Here is a 23,789-nt window from a genome sequence, read left to right as displayed (position 1 = left end):
ATCATTCGACTGTCGAGCGTTACAATACAGTAAGTAGTAGCAGATCCCGATAAAGAAGCGTGAAATCGTGAAAATCATTATTAAATACACAAACATTAATATTTAATTTATTTAGGACTTCTTTGCCAAATCGTTAGAGCTGTGGCCGCTGTCGGTACGATTGTGAGCAATGTGCTCGAAATTTAAAAGTAAAAATGAAAAATCACGTAGTCAGTAAGTCAGAGGTCGCAACAAAAATTACAATTGCCTATTATTTACTTGTCACAAACCCCCGGCAAAAGTAGGTACCTCTAAAAACTTAAACTAACACAACATTACAATGGGAAAAAAAGGAAATACACATTTCTGTTTTCAAACATAGGTGAAAGTTACGTACTTCCCACATCCCCTCCAATGGCAGATCCATGGAGTTTCGTCCTGTACGGGTGTTGGTTGCACTGGTTGCGGCGCCGGCGTCGGCGGTGGAGTCGCAGCTGGCTTTGGCGTGGGAGGTTTCTGAACAAATGAGTTTTCATATAGAAAATAAGATTTAGGTTTGTAATGGGTGAGTTGGTACGTAAATCGTAAATAGTATGTAGTAGTAACCGGTAGTAAGGTTTCTTTAAACGATTGAGTTTCGAATAATTTCGTATAGGGGGACCGAGTTTAATATTATGTCAGATAAATTATTATGTCAGGTTCTTATTGATCGTAAAGGCATTTATTAACTTGACTTTATTCGTTTTCTGTCTTTAAGACTATCCGAGTTTTATTACAAAAAGGGGTCAGTAGTTTTGGCGTGAAAGTGTCACAGACAGACAGTGACCCTTTCATATGTATAACATTAGTATGGATTTCTGTATTTTTTTCATTACTTTAAGGACAACTTAACACGTTACCTCTGGCACAGGCTGGTTGACCACGAGCTCTTTGTCACCGATCTTAGTGTTGCCCACCATGACTGGTTGTCGGGTGATGACTTGTCGCATCACTGGTTGCTGCGGGGCCTTTTGCGACTGCCGAATGTTAAAAATAGTATTAGACTAAAAATTTGTTTGGACTAGTTTTCACTATCATTATTAGATATTTTTTGACAAAAGATGGTCTGAACTGCTATTTTAAAAGTAGTGATACTTTACTCCTGTCTTAAAAAAACCTATACTTAATTAATTTAATAACACAAACCCAAAATATATCAATTTATTCAATTCCTTTCGCAAGACCTGGGCACTATTAAATTCTTGGAAAGAAAGATATATTTTATGAGGTCAAACGAAGTTCGAAATATCAAAAAAAAAAACAGAAACATCCAGACACTGGTCTACAAATACATCAAAGCCAACATTTACTGTTTTCTCTAAATTTAGAAAACTTCTAAAATAGTATTTCTGTTTTCCCAAAAATATCCTTACCGCAGTAGTCTGTATAACGCTAGTCTTCGCCTCACTGACCACGGAAACCTGGTTGCTCTGAACACTGGTTACTACGGGACTCCGCTGTGGTTGCTGGACCACACGATGCACGCTGCCTTTCATAGGTGCGTTCATTATAATCGACTGGTTGCTGGACACGGCAATTATTTGCTGGTTGCCTTGGAGGAGTTGTTGGTTGCCTGAAATTGCGAGTCTATTTATTTCGATTGAACAATACCAGTTTATCTCAATCTTTGGGTTCAACTAAAGGCTTTTAAAAGTGTCAGTCTATATAGCTTTAACAACCCTTTTTTTTAAGATAAACTTCCTAAAATTTAATGGTTACATGGTTTAAACTCGCCTTTTAATTAAGTCATCTCAAGAAAGTTAATTGCAGGCTTGGCTAAATTTCAAAAACTTATGGACCAACACAAAATCAAGAAAAGTCGTCCCTTACATATCTAATTACCGAAATTAAACAACATTACCTTGAATCAGCTGCGGGTTGCCGCTAACAATTTGGTTGCTATTGGATGTACTGATAAGCGCGGGCGGTTGCTTCTGAGTGACGACTATTTGCTGCGTCTGTTGCGTGTTGACCAACTGAGCTTTATGCGGTTGCGGCTGGTTGGTTATAATTGGTTGCTGACTGGGAGTAATTTGGGGGGCATTCTGTGAAGTTAATTATTGATTAGTATGAAATAAAAAATAAAGTAAACACAAATAACTAAGACACATATACAATGCATACTTATATACTACTGGTACTTAAGCTAACGTCTTCATTATATAAAGAAAAACCATAAATAAAATAGAAATGTAAAGCAGAACATGCCTGAAAACCTTCATTATATTCATACTATAACGTGAAAAGAAAACTAACAGAAAGTACTAGATAGAGTAAAAAAAGATTTTAAAGCTGCGCATATTTCAAAGGATAATTAAATAAAAGATAAAAAGGCGACACTGCATTTTCTGACACCAATAAAATAATATAAATCAAGTACTTGCATTGTTGACGCTTATAACGCTATAAACTTACAAAAACAAATCTTAAATCGTACAAATAAAGTTCAAATTACATCACAATACATCATGCCTTGCAGCTGAATATAACAAGTCTACTATTCAGTTCCTTGAAATAGAAACCTTATTACAATTACATAAGGTATACATTTCTATGTCAGGATTGAGATAATAAATTACTCATATTCAAAATGATCGTGCACAGCGACATTTACAACCTACTAACGACAGCCCGTCTAGACAAAAGGCGTATCTACGTGCGCTAACGCTGATGAAAACGGTCAATATATTTAAATGATACGTCGAAGTCACATAACATAGACTTAGATACAATCATTCATTTCTTTATATTTGAACGATTTAATCGGCGTCAACGGTGGTACAATTGACAAAATAGAATTATGACCCACAAGTGTATATGACTTACGACTTATGAAATATGCCTCATAACTTCATAAGTGTATTAAGTAAAAACATTCAAGATACATATAGGTGAAAACTTACATTGCATAAATAAGTAGAAATTATCTGTGGTCATCTATGCAAGAACATACACGGAAATTCTTATCGAAACGATATGACATAATTTTGAAGTGACTTCTTTAAGTTCTTAGAGATTTTAGAATGGCTAGAGATAGCAATACAATTTTGAAAAAATCAATGTGATTTTTTAACTGTTTTAGTTACTTGTAAAAAGTTTTCATTTGAAATATGATCATTCTTGCTCCATCTAAAATCTAAATAAAGTTCAATATGCTATAGATTACTGAGTTTCGCGACCCGTATTCATGCATGCTTAATTTTTAGGCAGCTAGGAGTGAAATCATTGCTCTTTAGCGGTATCATCGATTTATCGTCAAAGCGGGTCATAATTCAATTTTATCAACTGTACAATAGTAGGCCCAGTCTACGAAGCCATATAAAAGCTATAACATATTTTGTGCAAGGAACCTGAGCGAGGGCATTCTTCACCATCGTGATAGCTTGAGACGTGCTCACTAGCGCAGGCTGACTCAACACCCTCTGTGTCGACTGTATCACACCCGTGTTCTGCGATAACCAACTTTATATATGAAGACGTAGAGTTCCATTTTATTTGGCGTAACTTGAAACGTAACTATTTTGTCGTTAGCTCTTTGACTTTTCATCTCGTAGAGACGTGAATCACGTTATAATATATCGAGCACTTAATAAAGGTATTACAATTCTTGATAGTTCTTTCAAGAAATGTTTTCTTTGATCGAATTCTATCGGTTTCGGAGAAATTTTAGCAACACTTTTTTGGTATTTTCTTTGGTAATACCAATAGTTAATCAATTATCAAGCGCTCTCGAAAATTCATGCACAATATGATAATATTCTTGAGAATATATGACTTTCCAAGATCAAAATTTCAATTATACCTTTCATGTGGCAAGCTAAAATCGGCTGCACTCATGAAAAATAATAATACTTACGAGAACGACACACGACGATAAATCCTTTTACAATACTGAACTATAGTTGTTCAGGTGAATATGATGAATATCTTAGCATTTAGCATGATAACCCAAAAGTTAGTAGCGGATGGAGGACGATATGATACACGTAGTAACACGCAAAATAATGAAATAACGTGCGATGGATAACCTTATATTAAATGACCAGGATCTAGATATGAATTGTCGTTTCGTAAAATCTTGAACTAGGATTGATTTTCATTGAACTAAAGTCGTTTTACCTACACGGCGTGGCGCTTAATAATGCCACTATTGTAGCGCCACGTATGAATATTATTTTCATACTTTTTCCAGTTTTGGTATCATCGACTAAGCGATACGAAGTTTGCCGGTCAGTTTATATGTACCTGTTTACTTGTAACATCCGTAAATCCTTTCCGTATCATTCAATAATAAATCATCTTCACCAACGATAACATTATATTTTTTACTTTTCGAATACAAACTCAGAAGCAACGTTGATTTAGTCCCTCAAACTCAAAATGTACCAGTATTCTTCAGTGACTTGTACGAATTAATTTATTGTATGTTTCAACTATAAGTGATAAGTCTATTTTGTTAACTACAGCACAAAGGTAGCTCATTGAATTTGAATATGTACTGTTCTGTTATCGGTTAAGGTAACTTAAAGAAATTTTTAACAAATATTACAAACAATAATAAATAGTATTTTACTCATATCGAGATCCATTTACAAACAAGAATAAACCCACTGCACCTCGAGAATGTTAGACACAAGAAGCGTGAAACAAATTGTACTTTTAGTGAAATAAGAAACGAAAGTTTTAGCTTTTATCTGAATGAAAACTATTAGTCTGAATTCAAGCGAAGGATATTAGAACAGAGTTACTATCTACTCCATACAGCGGTTGTTAGCAAAAAAAACTTAGCATTCAGGTTATATTCTTTCGGTCTTTTTCCTGTGAGAATACGAATAAAATTATATAAGTTATGAGCTAAAGAGTATACATTCTGCAGAAACTGTTTCTGAAGATTATGTATTATTATATATATTATATTTTTCTTTATTAATAAACTTAAGTGTCAATATAGGTATTTATGTTCTTTTCATAAACTCCCCGCACATCAATTGTTTAAAGAATCTGGCCGCCATTTTCATAGTCAATTGACAGGAAATTGCACAATAAAATATTTGGACACAATGACCAACTGTATGGAGTTAGATATAGATGAACGGTGTTAGCTACTTGATTTGATTTTAACCTGTATAATTTGCTGTTGGGTAATCGCCTCTGTTGCCTGCGTAATAAGGCTGTTTAGCGTCGCCTCATCCAGACCGCCTGGGTTGTTCACCTTTTTGTCATAACACTTATTTTTTATATTCATTACATTACTCATATTTGCATCATTTTTAAGGGGCAATCCCCATTTGCAGAAATGCAGAGAAAAATGGTGTGTATATTGACACGTATGTTTTATACGAGTTGAGTACAAATCATTGTAAATAAATATTATTCGTGTCATTACAAAAACCTCAATACATATAGCTGTTCAAGCGAGAGTATGGAGCAGCCGAAAGGAGACCTATTAATTCAATTTAGTTCAATTCAATTCATTGTATTTTCAGGCAACATGGCCCATAGATATTATCCAATAGGATTGCATAAAACCCCCTCCCCTCTCCAGCCAACATTGGCAACTCATTGGCCAATATATCTCCATGTCAATATCTCCATATCGATGTATCATCCTTATACTACAACTCGTCAATCATATTTTTAAATAAAGAGATCATAAATAGTCAAAGAGCTTACCGTCAGAGTGAGAGGCCCACCACCGGTCGGACCTTGGACTATAATAATAGTTTTCTGCATCATGTTACCCGGTATATTCTGAGCGATGTAGCTTATTCCACCTAAAGACAAAATAATAAGATTAAATTATTACTTTCAACTTCTCATTTTTAACAAGTTTTGTCTAGACCTGATTTTTGGAAATGTATCAAAATACTTGTCATGAGATAATATAGGAGTGAAAAACTCGATAAAGTTGAGTTTTTTATTGTGAAGCTTTATCCACAAACCTTGCATTGTCACGCAAAATACATATACATCTACAAAATTTTCAGATCAAACAGAAACCGAGAAGTGGTTCAAACTAAACTTGCAAGATATGATTGGAGACAAAGAGATTGGTGTTACTAAATAAAAGTTTGTAAAACAAGACATTACCTTGAGAATTGCTTGGTGTTGCTATGATTTGCATTGGCTGTTGCATGTACTGTGTGGGTTGAGTCGATATTGTCTTTTCTGTAAACAAAATATTCATAAATACATACATATTTTCAATGTAGCACACAACTTGTGAGCTGATTAAGCTTTAATTCGTCAGCATTACAAATGTAACTGTTTACAAGTCAATTATTTTATGGAGCCTTTGTGAGATCCCATTGCTTGGCAAAGGCCTCCCTATTTTACTTCCAGACTTCTCTATCAGAGCAAAAAATGACATTTATTAACATACCTTGAAGAATGAGTTGCCCAGATTGTGATGCGATTATGTTTTGTACATCCATGGGTTGTACTTGCAACATTGGTTGCTGCATTTGTAAGGCCTGTTGTTGAACCTGCAAATATTTATTAAAAGTTTTATTTGAAACTTTATCAGCAGTTGTCAAGTTATCATTATAGGTAGGGTCCACGGTATGATACTAAAAAATGGTTAACAAAAATAATAATAATATTCCACAACTTTCACACAACGCCATCTAGTTGAACTAAGCAAAGCTTGTATTATAAGTACTAGACAACTGATAAACATACTTGTATAATTCTAAATACATATTTATAAATAAATTACACCCTGACACAGAACAAATGATCATGCTCATCACACAAACATTTGTCCTCGGTGGAAATCGAACCCGACCTCCGCTGTATCAGCTGGTGTAGTGGTTAGCCATCACTAACCACTATACTAAGGCCAACGAGACAAGATAAAAAACGTAAACAAGCGGACCGTTACTGAGTTACATTGTGATAGCGAGGGATTATTATCCCTGTCCTTATCACTCGTACGCGCATATATGGCGTGAGTTATGTGTTTCGAAGAAAGCAGTCAGTACGGCAGTTGTCAACATTTGGTCCGCCATGTTGTAAACATGTTTATTCCTTAATATTTGTCAAAATTCGAACTTTATAATAGTTTATTCGAATAAAAATGTCATGCACCCCTGAAAGTTTGTTTACATTATCTCGTCTCGTTGGCCTTACTATAGACCAGCAGGCCATTCAAACAACAATGCAACATAACTGTGTCGCTTTACCAACCATATAATAATAGAAGGTCATAGTCGATTAATAATTTGACATCAAAATAATTAATAAGTAACTTATATTCCCACGTTTTTTTATACACTCACTTGCTTGTATGATTGTTTGCTTGTCGTTCCGGTTGGATTTGTGCAACACAATTTAGAGGCACTTCCCGATAAGCTAGCAGGCTGAAATTTTCAGGGTAGCTTCAAAACCGATGACAATGAAATTCACAACTATAAAAAGGGCTGGACCGATTTTGATAAAATTTAAATAGAGTGACATTTAAAAACGTGGATGTTTCGATTTTTTAAATCTATTTTTGTACCTGTAATGTTGGTGTTTGTACTTGCAATGTCGGTTGCTGAACCTGAAGCGTCGGTTGCTGAACTTGCATTGTGGGCTGTTGAACGGACATGGTGGGCTGCTGTACCTTATAACAAAAACAAGTCATGAACGAACAGAAAGTCTTGTTTTTACACGACCGCGTTCGAAGTAGGGGGATGATTTATGAAATTATTCAGGTTGAGTATTTAAGTGAATAAATCCACATGCTTTGTAGTTTAGGATCGATCGTTTTTTTTTATTCGCATCGGCCACGGGTGACCGACGAACCTTAGATCTACACCATTTGACTTCTAGCTTAATGCTGGAACGACAGTAAGAAAACAAAGTGTGTGTTTGGGCACACGCTTGTGTTCTATAATATTATGTCTTGTGCAGGTGGCTAGTGGCTTGAAAGAAAGAACAAATATTTATTTGTCACAGAGACTTATACACACAAAGTTGCGATACTTAATCATCAAAATCGGTCATGAGTATACTATTATTTCATCCTCTGATGCTAATATTCGTGTATGTACAAAGTATGAAGTGATAATCTTACCTGCAGAATGGGTTCTTGTATGATAACTGATGGATTATCGCTGCCAGCGGTCATCAATACAGATGGCTGTATCATATCCACTGATTCTTGCTTTGGCGGCATCTAGAGCATTCAATTAATGTCAGTAATACAGATATGTTCAATGGGGACTTTCCTCTGCTACCTAAAGTGAACTTATAACTAAAATGAAAACCTGTGACGCTTTTAACTCTGAAGAATAGAGCAAAATAAACGTACGATAATTTGAATTATGTAAAATATGGCATGGTGTGACTGGCCTGTTGGACATCTATAATCCACCCAGGATATCATTTTTTTGGTCTTACTCTAGTGATACAATTTATCTATAGTATTTATAAATATATACAAATAAATACCGCAGACTAGATGGCGTTGTGTGAAAGTTGTGAAATATTATAATTATATTATATTAGCTAATCATACATCAATACTTTTAAGTAATAAAGCGGTAATACTTTCAAAAACAAAAATATGTAGCGGCATACAAAAATACATAAATCTTTTAAACAGCCCTATACAAGTACGAAGCACATCAAAACCTTCCCTTATCTGATGTTCTATATGCTAACTTCTGTTACATTAGAACGCTTATCTAAGTATCGTACTTGAGTACAGCTGTTATAAAAATGTTAGTACCAAGACCTTAGCTCGTAGTGCACCCAACAGCAATCCGTGGGGACGCTAATGTACGCCGGTATGGTTAGACATGGAATGAAGAGGTTACTTCGCTTAATAGGGTATTTGACTAAAAATTTGGCAATTCCGTCAGATAAGAATCCTAAAAACATTTCGTGATCTTATTTCACTGTATTTACACTTCATTTTCTGATTCAGAGATAGAAGAAAAAATACATAGTATTATATTACCCAATATTTTTTGGAAATCTGCCTTATACATTTTTTTGACAAATATTTTGTGGTTTTTTTTTTACTTAGGTCTGTTAATTCAAATACGTCACGATTTATAAAGTGCTGGAACGTGAAAGTATTTAAGACGAGCAGAGACTATATTTAATATACTTTTTAGCACTATATTGTGTTACACCACACAACCCATATACACCTCATATCCAGCGTCCGACGTCTGCCAATGTATCAGACTTAAAAAATCTTATACCGGGTCGCCCGTTATCCGGTACCTTCTCAACTATTTCAATTCGTTCCGACCAATAACCGTGAGCCGTAAACATTTTTGCATTAACATTGAACTTGTAAGGGTCCAAACAAATGCAACTTTATCCCACCTCAGCTAGATCACAGAATTGTTTTAATTTTCTTCATCGTCATTCGAACATTCTTCATTCTCTTCAACATCACTGGATCCAAATACGACCTAGCAATATTATCTAGGTAACAGAATGGAAGAATGAATGAATGAAATGAAGTTTGTTCTTTATGTGACTAAGATAAGGTTTAATTTGCAGTGCATTTTATTTAAATGGCTGCACTTGGCCGCTGAACCATGTGGTACCGGACACCTTTTGTTTTTAAGTATTAGTCTGAATATTAGGCGTATATAGGGGTTGTATGGTCGTCGAGTATATGAAACGAGCCACAATTAATAGAAATACAAGTAAATAATTAGCAAAAAAGTTAGTACATTTACCAAATCTTCCTCATCTTCCAATGCGGAAGCCGCGAGCGCTGCGTACAGGTTCGCCGCGGTCTTCGACACGCTCTCCTGAGGCGGTGCGGGCTAGGGAAACGAAATATAATAGAATAAGTGTCTTGAGAATTATTGAGAACGTGATTTTGCCAAAGATTGTAATTATAATTCTGTCATATATATTTACTGTTAGCACTGGTAGAACCACTAATAGAGAAAAATATACTCATGTAAATTCTGTCCCTAATATGAATGAAATATAAAACATAAATACAGTCAGAATTCGTCAAGCATTTAGGTAAGATCACCTTCCACTCTTCCGCAATCACAGTTTCAGTTTGGTCTGAACGTTAAGCAAATAATGCTGCATCTTGTGCGTCACCAGACACCAACCCACAGCATAGGGCATAATGTATTATAGTGTACAGGTGTGTGACCAAGCACAGATGCACTCTGTTTCCTCAATCTCATAGCCCGATGGGACTTCAATTCGACGATCTAAGGCCAAGCACGTCATGCCCTTGATCGCTCTTCGATAAGGAAGCAGTAATATTTACTTTAAAAACGCACACACAACGGAAAATTCATGCTTTGGAATCTCGAGACCCCTAACTTGGTGAGCCCTGCGGTCTTCCACTGGTCTTTCACTGTCCCAATAAGCTAGATTAAATAAATAGAAGTAAGTTAATATATCCTCACCTTTTCCTCAACCTTAATTTTCTTAGCTGGCGGTTCCGTATATGAATGATCAGTAACCACATTCTCAGCTACTTCCTTTTCATTTTTCAACTGCAACTGACCTTCAGTCTTGACCTGCACTAATTGACCTTGTTCATTCTTGTACTGCAGGATAGGCGCTTGCAATTGATCGCTCTTCAACTGAATGATTTGACCTTGCTCATTTTTAATTTGGATTAATTGTCCCTGTTCGTTCTTTATTTGGAAGTATTGGTTTCCTTGTGTAACTATTCCTGCGTCGGCATTGAACTGTATGACGGGGGTCGATTCTGACTTGACTTGGACGATTTGACCGGTTTCTGTTATTTGTATGGTCGGGGCGTTGATTTGTGGGCCCATTTGAACGACTTGCAGTGGAGGGTTGGAATTTTTCTTCAGTAGATCTGCTAGCATTTTGTTTTGAGCAGATTTCTGTAAAAGTTATATATTTTTTTAAGGCACGTTATTTGATTTCTTTATTAATTGTATTTAATATAGTTTGCAAATTGATTTTGGTCTTTAAAGTACACTCACAATAGTAAGTTGTTGTTGTTCATCAATCTGTATTTGTACAGGCTCTTCCTTTGGTACTAAAATAAAATAAAAAATATTTAAAAAGTTTCTCAAAAAGATCAGAAATTTATAAACTATAATAATTAATTATTCACTCACCAACTTCCTCTTGAGGATTGATTAAAACCTGAAAGTAATAATCGAATTAATTTCATATAATTTTCATAAACTATGTCTTGAAAAAAATTAAAAATATTTAGTTTACTTTGAAACTAAATATTAAGTGTTGCTATAACCTACCTTTTCTGTAGGCGTGCTACTGGCAACACCACCGGGAGTTATCGTTGTACATTTGATCAAAGCTTCGGGATCCACATCCATTACCTGCGTAGTTTAAAATATATCAATACTCTTATGTTTTTCATTTGACACAAGACATATTATTTCAGGATGCTAAATACATATTATATTGTTCTAGTCGCAATACATTACGAAGCTGCGTTGCTTTGCTTTCAACAGTGATATATTTTTTGCCAGCAATGTTTAACAACAAACAAGATATCAGGATTAGAAATGGGTGTGCCTGAGTGGGATGACACGAAGTGGGGGAAAAAAATAAATTCCAAGTTTAGGGGAAGTTTGTTACATAACGGGTAAGAAAAATTAACGTAATATACGTAAAAGTAACGTGACACGTAAGTTCCATTCACTTGGTTCAATTCGCGATTGCGAGACAAAAGAAAAAAGAATACCTCATAATTAGTCGTTGCGAAAAGGTGAACTGCACTGTATAACTAACAACATAAAGTACAAATTACATTGCAAAAGATGTTGACTTACTGTTTGTATTACCTGAGTATTCTGAACCACGACACTTGTGGGTGTCGCCGGCGCTCTCTGCTGACTCTGTTGTCTTTGCGCCACCTATATATTATTATATAATGGATTATACTGCATATAAAAGTTATTGATTATGATAAAAATAAGATAACATATTTTTTATGTTTTTTTCAGTATTTTACTATATTTTTGGTAGTTATAATCAGAATTAAAGATTTTGTATTTACAATGAGCCATTTTCAGGCACTATCGAAACGTTAAATTAAATAAATGACTCTAGTTGCGCGGTCCCATAATGACATTTATGTAGAGAAGAACCGGCAAAAAATCCATGATAGGAATATTAAATAAGAATGGATATTCTTCGGATTTTACAATCAATAACAAATCTTAAATAGAATATTACTTAGTATAGAAAAAAATCATCTAAAAAGTATTGTTCTCATATTTAAAAAACATCTACATAATAATGATATCCATGCTCACAAAAAAGCTATTCTAATACTCATGCCATTTCAAACCAATTATTGTATTAAGTTAGTTAATAAACTAGTATACTTGGCATGCCTTACTAAACTGCCACTACTTCAATGTTGCTATTACAAAAAAATAAAAAAAAATGTTGCCATATACATAAAATATTTATGTTTAATTTGTGTATATAGCACAGACTGACCTAGGCCTGTAGACAAGTCACATTTCTCCAATAAAATGTATTGAACTGACAAGTCAAAGTCACGTCACTTGTCAAAATGTCATTCTCATACATTTGACATTTTCTATTATAATACGATGGAACATTGTCTAGGCCCTCTGAAATCTTAATACGTCAGCAAACTGACCAAGCTTTTAGTTTCAAAATACTTTTGTTCATGCTTGATTTAATAGTTTATTTATAAACTACCAAATCGTTGTTACGTTGTATTTTTCTCAAACGACATCCATTGTTAATTGTTTTTACTGTAAAGTCGTATTCTATACCTTGGTGTGACGATACCTGCTTAGTCTAGTTTTGAGTCACAGAGATTGAGTGAAAATTAAGTCGCTATAAAATTTAAAGAAACATGGAAGATTGTAGATATTTAAAAAATCTGTGCGTGGCCTCCTGTTATAAATCATTTGTTTATTATAATATACTAAATCAGCAGTCCTAAATAATTAACTTAAACCAAAAAAACGATACGAGATGTCGTATAAAAAAACCCTAACTTAACAAAGACTAAAATTGCAAAGTAACTAATTCAATAATGTGTTGACTAAAAAGCTACACCTTCAAAAAAACTCAACTCAAAAACTATAACAATCTTATCGCCTAACTACGATGTTTCATGAGATTACACATAAAGCATTTATGAACTTAATTTCGATTGTCTCTAATACGTATGCGTTCATCTTAAAACTCAGTGCCAAAATATGGTGAGAAATAATTCGTGAAAATACAAAAAAAAGCTTTAATAAATATAGTACCATAGGGATGATGACTGATGATGGTATATAAAGAAAAAATCTCATTAGTCCCTCAGTTAGATAATTGAAAAGTATGAGAGAAGTATTTTTTCCTTTTTCAGAAAACTAGAATTGACATAGATTAACTGCTTTAAAGTCTAGGAGAGGGGGCCTGTGACGTAACGATATGGTAAAATTTATACTCAATCGTGACGTCACGCGTAAGTTTCATTCACTGTAATTTGGTCAATTTATGTTTGCGGGACAAATTAAAAAATACGTATCCATTATTTTACAAAAAAAACTACAAGACTGACACTGCAAAAAAAATTGTCATCATCCCTATTATATAATCTATATGGTATAATATCTAAAAAAACATCCTAAAAACGACTACAGCGCAGTTAGTTGTGTTAGTACACTTACTTGCGGTTGCTGTAACGCGGGGCTTACTTTATGCGCTAAAAGGTGCTTAATAAGCGTCGTGTTTGAAGGACTCGACTCCAGAGCTTGAGAGAGATGTGGGTGGGAGGCTGTGGGCTGCGGCTGTGGCTGAATCAATTTTATAACAATGTAAATATTGTAATATGTGGGCAGTTGATGCAGAGGCTGCTAAAGGCAAAGTTTTGGAGTAATATTATAGCGTGTGACTTAGGAAAGGTGGATCTTGAATGTTTTTGGCGATATTTTGTTGATGATGTATTTTTTTAATTGATGAAATTCACTTTAGGCACAAGAAATGGGAGGCCTATATTTAACAGGTAGAATACGCAGACGTTTTTAAAAAGTAGTATAAATGTTGATAACTAAACATGGTATTGTAACGCTAATATTTCGGTATACATTCAGTGAAATGTTTTTAAACCATATGACATTAAGGTTTATTAATGTGTTCTGTTTTTGGGTAGGTAGTTTACATTTACATTCGAATAAACTATTAATACTGTAGTAGTCAATTACAATTAGTAGCTGTGGTAATCAAATGTAAAAATACCTGTACTTGTGTTTGTGATACCACGGGCTTCGCTTCAGCTGCCGCCTTATTCGTCAGCTGCGCCTTCAGTATTGGTGATGATGGACCTAAATAAATAATAAGTATTTTATTATTATTGTTTTAGACACAAGGATCTCAAGGGTCACTTCGAATTTTCTTGCACAATTTATGATCACCATCTAGCTCCGTCATCAGGTCAGCTCAATAGTACCATAAAATCATATTTTTATGAACCTTATGCGAGTACAATATTTAATACAAAGACAGACAAGGAGCATAGGTCACCATGCGAACCTGTGCAACACGTGACGCGAGTTCGATACCAGCGTAACGTAGTTTTGATATTATTGTGCATGTGATATGTTCGTCAAAACCTTGCGGTTCTATGCACTTCTTAATTTCTCTAAGACACCATTAAAAACGGAGATGAAAGCATCGTGAGGAAACCTACATTCTAAATATTTGTATCTGAAATGGCCAACTCGCAGTAATCTAGCGTGGTGATCAATACTCAACCTTCTCTATCCGGAAAGAGGCCTATACCCAGCATAACGACGTATATAGTCTATTATTATTACAAAATGCTTAGTTACTACTGGACATCATACCTGCTGGTGGGTTAGTTCTATTCTGTATGTTCCTCGATCTGATGCCGATGTACACCTGCTGAGTCTCGCCCGTAGACAGCGTCACTGTGTTGGGACCCACAGTACCTCCAAACACGGTCCTAAATGCGATATTATAGTTAACGAACCTTATTTTGTATGACGTAGGGTTGGTTTTTGAATGAAAGGAAAATTATAGGTTTAAGATTTTAGTCCCTGCAATATGATTGCTTCAAGGAAGTCTGTTGATATTATAGAAGCGAGATAGCGCACTATATTGTACATGTAGCGATGTCTTGCTGCCACATCAGAACGGTCCGGATTTGCTATTAATAAGTTAATTAGTGCTAGTGTTAGTGCTCTAATTATCGTAACCCGTCACCAAGTAGAAAGACCATATTATATCACAGGAATAATTTAAAAACCGGCGAAATGCGTGTCGGACTAGCACAAAAAGGGATCCATATAATTATTGATAAAAAAGCCAAAAATATATCTGTTTAGAGAGCCTGTACAAATACATCATTGTAAAAAAATCAACTAATTATCTTACTGGCGATCACGATTCTTGAGATACAGTCCGGTCAACAAAGACATAACATATACATAAGTACAGTTAGGCAGACAACAGGCTCTTTGTAACAAACAGTCAAAGGCACACAAAGATAGGTTTTCTTCTTTAAGTACCTAAACAAATAGACTATATTTACAGTACAATAAAAACCGACAACACACCTGACTAATCTCGGGAAGTGAGTGGGTCCTATGACTCCCTTCCTCGCCAACTTGGTACAGCAAGCAACATACTGTCTATACACTTCGTTGGCGTCACAAGCGCTGTTGTCGTTCGCCGGCAACACTTCGTACGCAGACCGAAGCCATGCTTGAGCGAAGTGCTCGTTTTCCTGCAAGATTATTTATTTTGCTATGAATTTGTTTAAGTTTATAGGTTAATTGTTAATTAGGTTATATGATTAGTAAATCATGCGTTGTTAGTTTGAAATGTATAATGTTATTAGTAATTATTAGTTTGAAGTTAAGTTTTTAATAATGTTAATGTTATTTTAGGGTGTTTTGTTTGTGATTTTCAAAATTATAATTATTTAGATTGCTGCTATATCTGCTATATCATCATGCATATCATTGTAACACCCGTTTTCCAATTACGGATACAAGTCATCAAAATAAAATTTTGGTATTTCTATACAGATTTAAGTGACTAAGTTCTTCCCCCCCCCCCAATTTCTCCACTTAGTGCAGGGGAATCCTCATTCCCCCAGCATTTGATAAATACTTCAGACTTTTCTTAACTAAACTTAAACCGCAAGCAACGTTTAAATGGCAACGCGATACAATTAATAACACACACAAATCACCCCCCTACCAAGACCCGACACAAACAAAACACCCCCGCACTAACTACGACAACACAGTATATACGAGAAGTGAATGCTTACGATCGGCCCCTTATCATTCACCTGCACTGTCCGCTGCTGCAAGTGCGACTGTTGGATGTTGGTGACGGGCGCCAGCGTTGATACCACCGGCGTTGGGATTGCGGCTTGCTGTTCGACTGGCTTTACTGGGGTTTGGACCTGTGGGATGGGTTAATGATAATATAGAAATTTTAAATATACTAATAATATAAATTTGAGTCGTTTCAGAGGCCTGTGAATAGGTAACAAACTTACATCCACTCAGTTTCGCTTATAAAATGCAATAGAATCTAGACAAACAGACCGTATTTCAACTTCAATAGAACTGCAAACAATGAATAGTTCGATGGCATGCAGTCCGTCTCATTAGAGCCTTAATGTGATGCCGAGATAAGTAAATACGTAAGTTTATGAGGATGTTTTTTAGTATTTCAAGCAAAAACTACTGTACGATTTTTCATTTAATTTTTCATACAGATAACTTTAAGATTGAGATTGATAAAAAAAATGTTCACACATCAAATTTATGACTGTATAAAACGCTGCTAAAAAGAGATTTTTATTTGTATTATTTGCTGTTATAATAGTAACTAAAACACATGTTCAAAACGTTTCAACTGTCCATCTATAACTGTTTATAAAATACAATTAGGTGACAAAAGACAGACTATCTTAGTTCAGTTGTTTACACTTGCAGTACGGAGCCCTGCCTCCCTGTAACCCCTCCTCCTGCCGTACCTGCGTGTGCCCGCGCTCGTCGCGCTCGTCGCGCGCGGCCAGCGCGCCGGGCCCGCTCACGGTCTCCACCACGCGCATCAGGATGCACGCGCGCGGGCCGTAGCTCTGCGCCTGGGGGGACCAGCAATCAAAGATAGATTGATTAACGTAGGAAAGGATCAGTTGTGGAGATGAGAATCAATTTATTATATAACGGTTCTTAAGCCAATACGTAAAAACAATAGATTTGTAATTTAAGGTGATGTATTTTCCCAAATAAAATAAAATAATATGTATCTAACTTCAAATCTAAAATGGCAACAACCGTGCAACAAACTAGCATTTTCACAAGTTTTTATATATATTTCCATGCAATGAAAGGTCTTGACTAGTGGTTTTTTTGTATTAAGCCCATTGTGTTCTACTTCTAGGCAGATACTATATCAAATTTCAAATCCAAAAGCCCAAATCATTTTTAAATAGCCTTCACTTTTCTGCCTTGATTCTATGCACCAGTATAACTAGACCTTCAACTACATACCTCCACAGTGACAAGCGAGACCAGAGTGCTGATGAGTCCGGGCACGCGAGCCACAGCTTCGCTGGCGCGGTCACCCAGTGACGTCAGCGCGTACACGCACTCCAGCGTACATACTAACACCATGATGTCGCGAAGCGTGAGCAACGAGCATACGTCTTGGTATATCTGTTAAAAAAAAAATAACAATAAATTGTATAGGGTTTTTTATAACACAAGATCTTTATTGTAGGTAGGTTAGGTATTGAATTCTTCAATACCTAAACAAACAACAATAACGGGGTGTTTTTTTAAGTGTAGCTTTAATTTCTTAGCTGCTTTTTCTCGTGCTATCTTTGACGTCGAAAGCTCAATTTTCGTATGAGACTATGCCCAATTACTTTCAAATTATTATTCTATTAAGATGTAGTAAGGAATGAGCATTTCCTCTTACTATCTTGAGATGTTAAATGAGCTCGACTTTCGTATGAACTTATAGTGAGCATAATATTAAGCTGTAGAAAGGAATAAATACTACACCAACCCACTACATTATTTTACTACATTTATTGGCCGAAATATGACACCTGAGTTAGGAAAACATTAGTTAATATACATTCTACGTGACTGGCCTGTTGGTCTAGTGGTTAGTGACCCTGACTGCTATGGGTTCGAATCCCACCCAGGACAAATGTTTGTGTGATGAGCACGATCATTTGTTCTGTGTCTGGGTGTAATTTATCTATATTATGTATGTATTTAGAAATATATAAGTATGTTCATCAGTCGCCTAGTACTCATAATACAAGCTCTGCTTAGTTTGAGACTAGATGGCGTTGTGTGAAAGTTGTGGAATATTTATTTTCTTTATTTATTTATTGTACATGAAACAAATTTCATTAAACACGTAATAAAACTTACCTTAGCCTCCAAAGATTTCAATAGAGCATCTTCGTTGGCCTCATTCTGAGCCAGCTTATTGAGTAATTCTAACGCAGAGAGAACTCTAGCTCTGTCCTGCGACGCTAGCGCCGCTTGGATAGTAGATATCACGTGACGTGATATTAGACATGTTGCCGGGTCCTGTGGACATTAAAATAATATCAGAATGTGAGGTCGTTACATATTCCTTAAAGGATTATATCACAATTTGGTTACGATCAAAGCGACGGCAATTGAAAATAGGAAGATGAGTCATATTTTCATATAATTCTTAGTGTCTTTGTTAAATATTTTTTCAAGCTGAGTTTTTTGACCTTTCTGTAACTGAGGGTTTCACAAACAAACAAGTTGCACGAAAATATAACACTCGTAGATCCCACAAACGCTTGCAATAGATGATCAAACCCACGACACGTCGCGCTCAAAGGGCTTGGCTCGTTTTTCTGGATTTTATGTTTCCTTTCATATTTTACTGTCACACATCTTGACTTATTTCTCAGGGTTAGACGGCGCAACGTTTATCATATCAGCAATGAGGTCTCAATTTTGTCACATACCTAGTAACAACAAAGCATATACTTCTTTATTAATTTACCTTGATAATAAGCTCAGTAGAAACATTTCCGAGTGTGTCGAGACCGGATTGACGCAGAGTGCCAACCCAACTGTTTGCGCAGAGAAGTAAAAACCTGAAAATATATTATTTGAGTAGGCCTCTAAGTAAACATTATTACATTCTACTTCATCATTATCCTAGGCTTCCAGTACAACCGGATACAGCTAAGTACAAGGTTTTTTACATTGAGTGACAGCCTATTTCCTCAGCGACTTCCTCAACCCAGTTACCTGGGCAACACGATACACCTTAACACTTTAGTATGACATACTTATGGACCAACCGTATGTGTAGCTTAACACGTCATCAATCAACCACTGCAATTTATCTTCGAGCTCGTATTTATTTTTCAAAATAATATTGCTTACTACTTCATATAAGACTTTTCCCACTATGCCTCACCTGATAAGAGTAGTATTCTTTGACAGATACTGGACATTTTCTTCGTGGAAGGACAGTGATCTAACGATGGAGGCTATCTGTAGCACCCGCTGTGTGTACACACAGGACGCGCCGCCCGGCAGCTCGGGAGCGAACAGAAGGCTCTCCTCCGCTGGCTCTACCATCCAATCCTCAAAGGGTTCCTAAGAGAGAGAAATATGTGGTTTAAAACTGGACAAGAGCGATTCAGACTCGGACATGAAGAGTTATATAACCAGTATCTAAAAAAACGTCGAAAAAAAGCAAATACATGATACTTTTTTTTTTTTTGTGCTTGTTGTTATAACAGGCAACAGACATGCATAATCCGTGGAAAGAAACGAGGTGACATGTCCCTCTTGCTGCCATTATTGATTAAGGGGTTAAGAAGTAGACAACAGAACACAGGCTTATTTACCCTAGGATTTGGATTATTTGGAAGTCTTTACTGATGAGTGGAGGTGGCGGCATGGTCGCGAGGCGAAATAATAAATACGCGTCAGTAAACCATTGCATCATGTTATACTGAATCATACGAAACTTACTACAAAAATACATATGACAAGTTTGAATGCTTACATCTTCAAACACCTTCTCAGCGGTAACCTCCTCCAATTCAGCTTCATTCATTAGACAGTCTGTCAGGGTATTATACGCGGCCCTGGCCTGCACGATCAGGTCGGGTTGCTCTACTCCTGGCTGCATGAACTTTGTCTCGTCAGCCAACTCCTTAGCCCCACCCCCACCAGCTCGCATCGCCCAGAAGTCGTCCGGATAGCGCCCTCTTGCTTCGTAGTAAGAACGACCGATCGTGTCGCGTAGACTTGCTGTTAGTTAATAATAAACCTTTATTTATTGGTATAAGGTACACATTTCAAAAACAGGTTTTAAAATTGTTTGTTTTTTGTTTTAACACTATAATTTTAGGTTTGTATTTGAAATAATTCTGACTTTTTAATGAAATCAACTCAGCCGACTAAATATTTAAGTCGAATTCATTGTGATTTGGAACATTAGGTTTAAAAAAATATCCAATCATGATGTGCAAATTCTGATCACAATTACATTTAATCATTGAAAAAAACACTTAAGATTCCTAAATTTGACCTATACCCAAATCAACAAAATATCCATACTTACAATGATTATAAACTCCAGCATGAGCCAATAGGAAGTCCAATATATGCGGTGTGGTACTCAAAGGCAGTCGGTTCGAGTGGTCGGCGGCCAGCACGGTACACACGTTAACGGCGAAGTCTTGCTCGTTCGGCATCGGCGATAAGAGCGAGAGGGCGAGTCTCTCGGATGCAGCCGCCACGCGCGACCCGGTACGAAGCGCCTCACCTGATGCTTAATGCCGATAAATAATATTGCCAACGACTAGTTGTTTGTGTTGGGGGTAGTTATGTTAGTACTTAGTTTAGAAATGGAAAATGATGAAGGATAGATGTGTAATTTAAATGTGTCCGTTCTAAGAAGAGTCCCTTTGAGAGGTCGTAAAGAGTACCTTTAATCACGTAGGTTTAATGCGTATTTCATTTTTTAGACTTGATGTAAGAAGTAGAAACTGTTTTGTTTATATAATAAAAAACGCAATGTAACTAAATGAATACGGTACTCAGTCTTAATAACAGGACTGCATAATTTTAGAGATTTCAAGAATGCACTAAATATTTCAAAAGTATACTACTTTACATGGAGTGCACCTCACATGTTGTGTATGTGTAAATAACATCATCAAATAAAGTCGCAATATGAGAGTGCGCAAGCATGGTGATCAAATCGACTTTCCTACACGCTTAGTTTCGTTTACAGTGCGAACGATATAACTTGGCACGTCAGCGAATATAAAATTTTATTAGAGCGAAAAGTATACACATACTATGTAGGAGACAAAAACGGTGATATTTTAAGCTGTTTCCCCACGTACCAAGTGTCATCGGCCGAACCATACAAAAGTGATTAACACACTGCCACGCACCACGCTACATGTAGGCTCCATCTCGGTGCGAGTTTTTACGATTTCAAGCATATGTGTTGGACAGTGCGTATTTTCTGCAGCCTTCTTCTCCCGCAGCAAGAGCACTTACGAAGCAGTGTTGAATGTGCGAATGAATATGGATACTGTCCATTGCATTTTCACATTTAAAACCTGCTAGTTAATAGCTAAATTCGAACAAATGATTTTAATTAAATATTTACAAACAACATTAGAGCCGCCGCTACGCTGCTCGGTGCATGACAGTGTATTAATCACCAAATAGAGTAAAGAAGAAGACAGTATCACGATGTTTCAGTGGAAACATACCTGATATGTACGTACCCCCTCCGAACGACATGCGCGGTATGTTCCCGCCCCGGCCGCGGCGCGGGTCCTCGTCCAGGTCCATGTCGTCATCTCGGCCCGGTGGACCTTTTGCTCTCTCATATCTGATAATAGGAATTAAGATAAAAAATAGTATAGATAATAAAAACCAGTCAAGTGCGAGTCTGGCTCACGGGTGAATGGTAACACACCATTTTCTAACAAAATGACAAACATATGTGAAAGCAACCATCATAAAAATTTCATTCTATACTATTTTTTATTCTTTATACATCATACAATGATAATTTTAACTATCATCCGACATCACAGTTCATCATCCTTTTCAAAATAGGATGTAGTACCAAAGTATGGAATGTAGACTTATTGCTAAAAATTGGGTATTTTTTTAAACTGTAAGTGGGAACTCAGAATAAATACTTGTGAAATTAAAGTATGAATAAAATTGCAGTTCAACACTTTAACTACAACTTACTTCTCTAAATATGTTCCATAAATCCTTCTCAGTAATGTTGATCCATTGACACATGGATGAGGCAGCCGGAGTGGACGTAGGAATGACTCCCAAGTGTCATTCTGATTCACCTGTGAAAATAAATTCAGTTATGAATGACACTATTATTATACTGTAAAAGCATGTGAGTGAAAATTGTGTGCGTGTGTCAGTATATTTGTTATCTCGTCATGCAAAAACGGGTGTCACAATTTTGATGAAATTTGGAATGGGGGGGTACACCTAGGGTCACACAGCCCAATCTTATCTGACTTTGTCAAAGCAGTTTAGTGTTACTGCAGCATTAATCAACGTCTAGGCAGGTAGAAAGTCATAAAGTAAGGCTTAAGCAAAACATATATTTTCTGGCCTATTTAGAAAAAAATTGATTTGGACCCAATTTGAATTTTATTGGATTTAGTATAAACTTATAATAGTAATAGATCTTTTGTTATCCTTGGTCTATGTATCCTTTTATAAAAACCCCACACAAGTAGCTACCACGGCATATAAAAGTAAAATTATCACCATTGAAAAATTGTGACAGACAAAGAATATACATGCATCTCTCTTCCACAAATGCAAATTTAAAACACACTTTAAGATTCTGTGGGTTGCTGTTTTTAATGTACTTTTTTTAATGAATAAATTGTCCTCACCTTTCCAACTCCACCTCGCTGTTGAACCAATGTGTAGAACAGATAAAGGTCTATTTCTATGCCATTCACTATTGGCACTTTTGTAGGTAGGCTGTAAAAAAAAACAAGTATTTATAATTTGAAAAAAAAAATGTAATGTAAAATGTATGTTAGTAACATGTAGAAGTAATGTAGGCAGTATATTTTGTTTGCACTTGGCAGACAGCCAGTGATGATACTAATAAGAAACAGCATTGATAATAGAGGCTTTGCCGCGCTTTTATCCGTGTGAGTATAAAAATACTGAATTAAGGTTAAAAGAGATATAATTTTAAAATAAATCAGGATTATTTATCCTGATTTTAAAATAGCGATATTTTAATGAATTATATTAGGAAATAAACAACAAATATGTCAATAGCTGACTATTAGGGTATATACCGCTAAAAATTATAGCTTGGTTGTGAATAGACATAGATGCTATAAGTCAGTATAATAAACATAGTCTCCGGATTTTACGTAAAAAATTGTCTACATACTTTTTAGATTCGTTGAACTGCTTCAAATCCTTGAGAAATGCTTCTTTATCTTTCGCATAGTTGCTGGATTTCGTATTTATTTGTTGTTTTGCCATTGTAACAGTTCACGCGAACGACATTCAATACGCAGTTATAACACGAAATACTATCACGTACAGATATTGTTCCGCGATGATAGCGTTTATACAAGAACACACATATCACATAAACAACAAGTAAATCAATGTTATCTCATAATTATTTAGCAAAGTATGTTTTTCAGTAATATGAACAGTTTGCTTGATTTTTTTGACATTGACAGCAAGCCGGACGACCGACGCTGTTAT

General features: G+C 35.8%; 1 protein-coding gene across 10 annotated transcripts in view; it reads right to left on the bottom strand.

Moving 5' to 3' along the window:
- The window catches only part of LOC113499900 (AT-rich interactive domain-containing protein 2), a 28,349-nt gene extending 4,560 nt beyond the window's left edge, over positions 1–23,789 (bottom strand). For 2 of the 10 annotated variants that reach the window (XM_026880490.1, XM_026880499.1), the window contains exons 1-32: positions 23,464–23,789; positions 22,946–23,036; positions 22,269–22,378; positions 21,776–21,897; positions 20,608–20,817; positions 20,047–20,294; positions 19,450–19,631; positions 19,027–19,120; positions 18,411–18,572; positions 17,514–17,678; positions 16,994–17,104; positions 16,277–16,414; positions 15,555–15,724; positions 14,823–14,941; positions 14,215–14,300; positions 13,647–13,772; positions 11,775–11,858; positions 11,235–11,318; positions 11,094–11,121; positions 10,956–11,011; positions 10,404–10,853; positions 9,699–9,794; positions 8,078–8,179; positions 7,520–7,624; positions 6,401–6,503; positions 6,109–6,186; positions 5,692–5,792; positions 5,141–5,230; positions 1,880–2,063; positions 1,392–1,591; positions 879–995; positions 377–495 (exon numbers count right to left, since the gene is read on the bottom strand). In XM_026880490.1, coding sequence (XP_026736291.1) covers positions 377–495; positions 879–995; positions 1,392–1,591; positions 1,880–2,063; positions 5,141–5,230; positions 5,692–5,792; positions 6,109–6,186; positions 6,401–6,503; positions 7,520–7,624; positions 8,078–8,179; positions 9,699–9,794; positions 10,404–10,853; positions 10,956–11,011; positions 11,094–11,121; positions 11,235–11,318; positions 11,775–11,858; positions 13,647–13,772; positions 14,215–14,300; positions 14,823–14,941; positions 15,555–15,724; positions 16,277–16,414; positions 16,994–17,104; positions 17,514–17,678; positions 18,411–18,572; positions 19,027–19,120; positions 19,450–19,631; positions 20,047–20,294; positions 20,608–20,817; positions 21,776–21,897; positions 22,269–22,378; positions 22,946–23,036; positions 23,464–23,558 — 4,226 coding nt within the window. In that variant the 5' untranslated portion in view covers positions 23,559–23,789. The remainder of the gene's footprint in view (positions 1–376; positions 496–878; positions 996–1,391; positions 1,592–1,879; positions 2,064–5,140; positions 5,231–5,691; positions 5,793–6,108; positions 6,187–6,400; positions 6,504–7,519; positions 7,625–8,077; positions 8,180–9,698; positions 9,795–10,403; positions 10,854–10,955; positions 11,012–11,093; positions 11,122–11,234; positions 11,319–11,774; positions 11,859–13,646; positions 13,773–14,214; positions 14,301–14,822; positions 14,942–15,554; positions 15,725–16,276; positions 16,415–16,993; positions 17,105–17,513; positions 17,679–18,410; positions 18,573–19,026; positions 19,121–19,449; positions 19,632–20,046; positions 20,295–20,607; positions 20,818–21,775; positions 21,898–22,268; positions 22,379–22,945; positions 23,037–23,463) is intronic. The other 8 variants (XM_026880491.1, XM_026880493.1, XM_026880498.1 and 5 more) reach the window with 8 other exon arrangements.

Source organism: Trichoplusia ni, chromosome 13 (assembly GCF_003590095.1).
Source record: "Trichoplusia ni isolate ovarian cell line Hi5 chromosome 13, tn1, whole genome shotgun sequence".
Lineage (NCBI taxonomy): Eukaryota > Metazoa > Arthropoda > Insecta > Lepidoptera > Noctuidae > Trichoplusia > Trichoplusia ni.
This window is presented reverse-complemented; position numbering and strand designations above follow the sequence as displayed.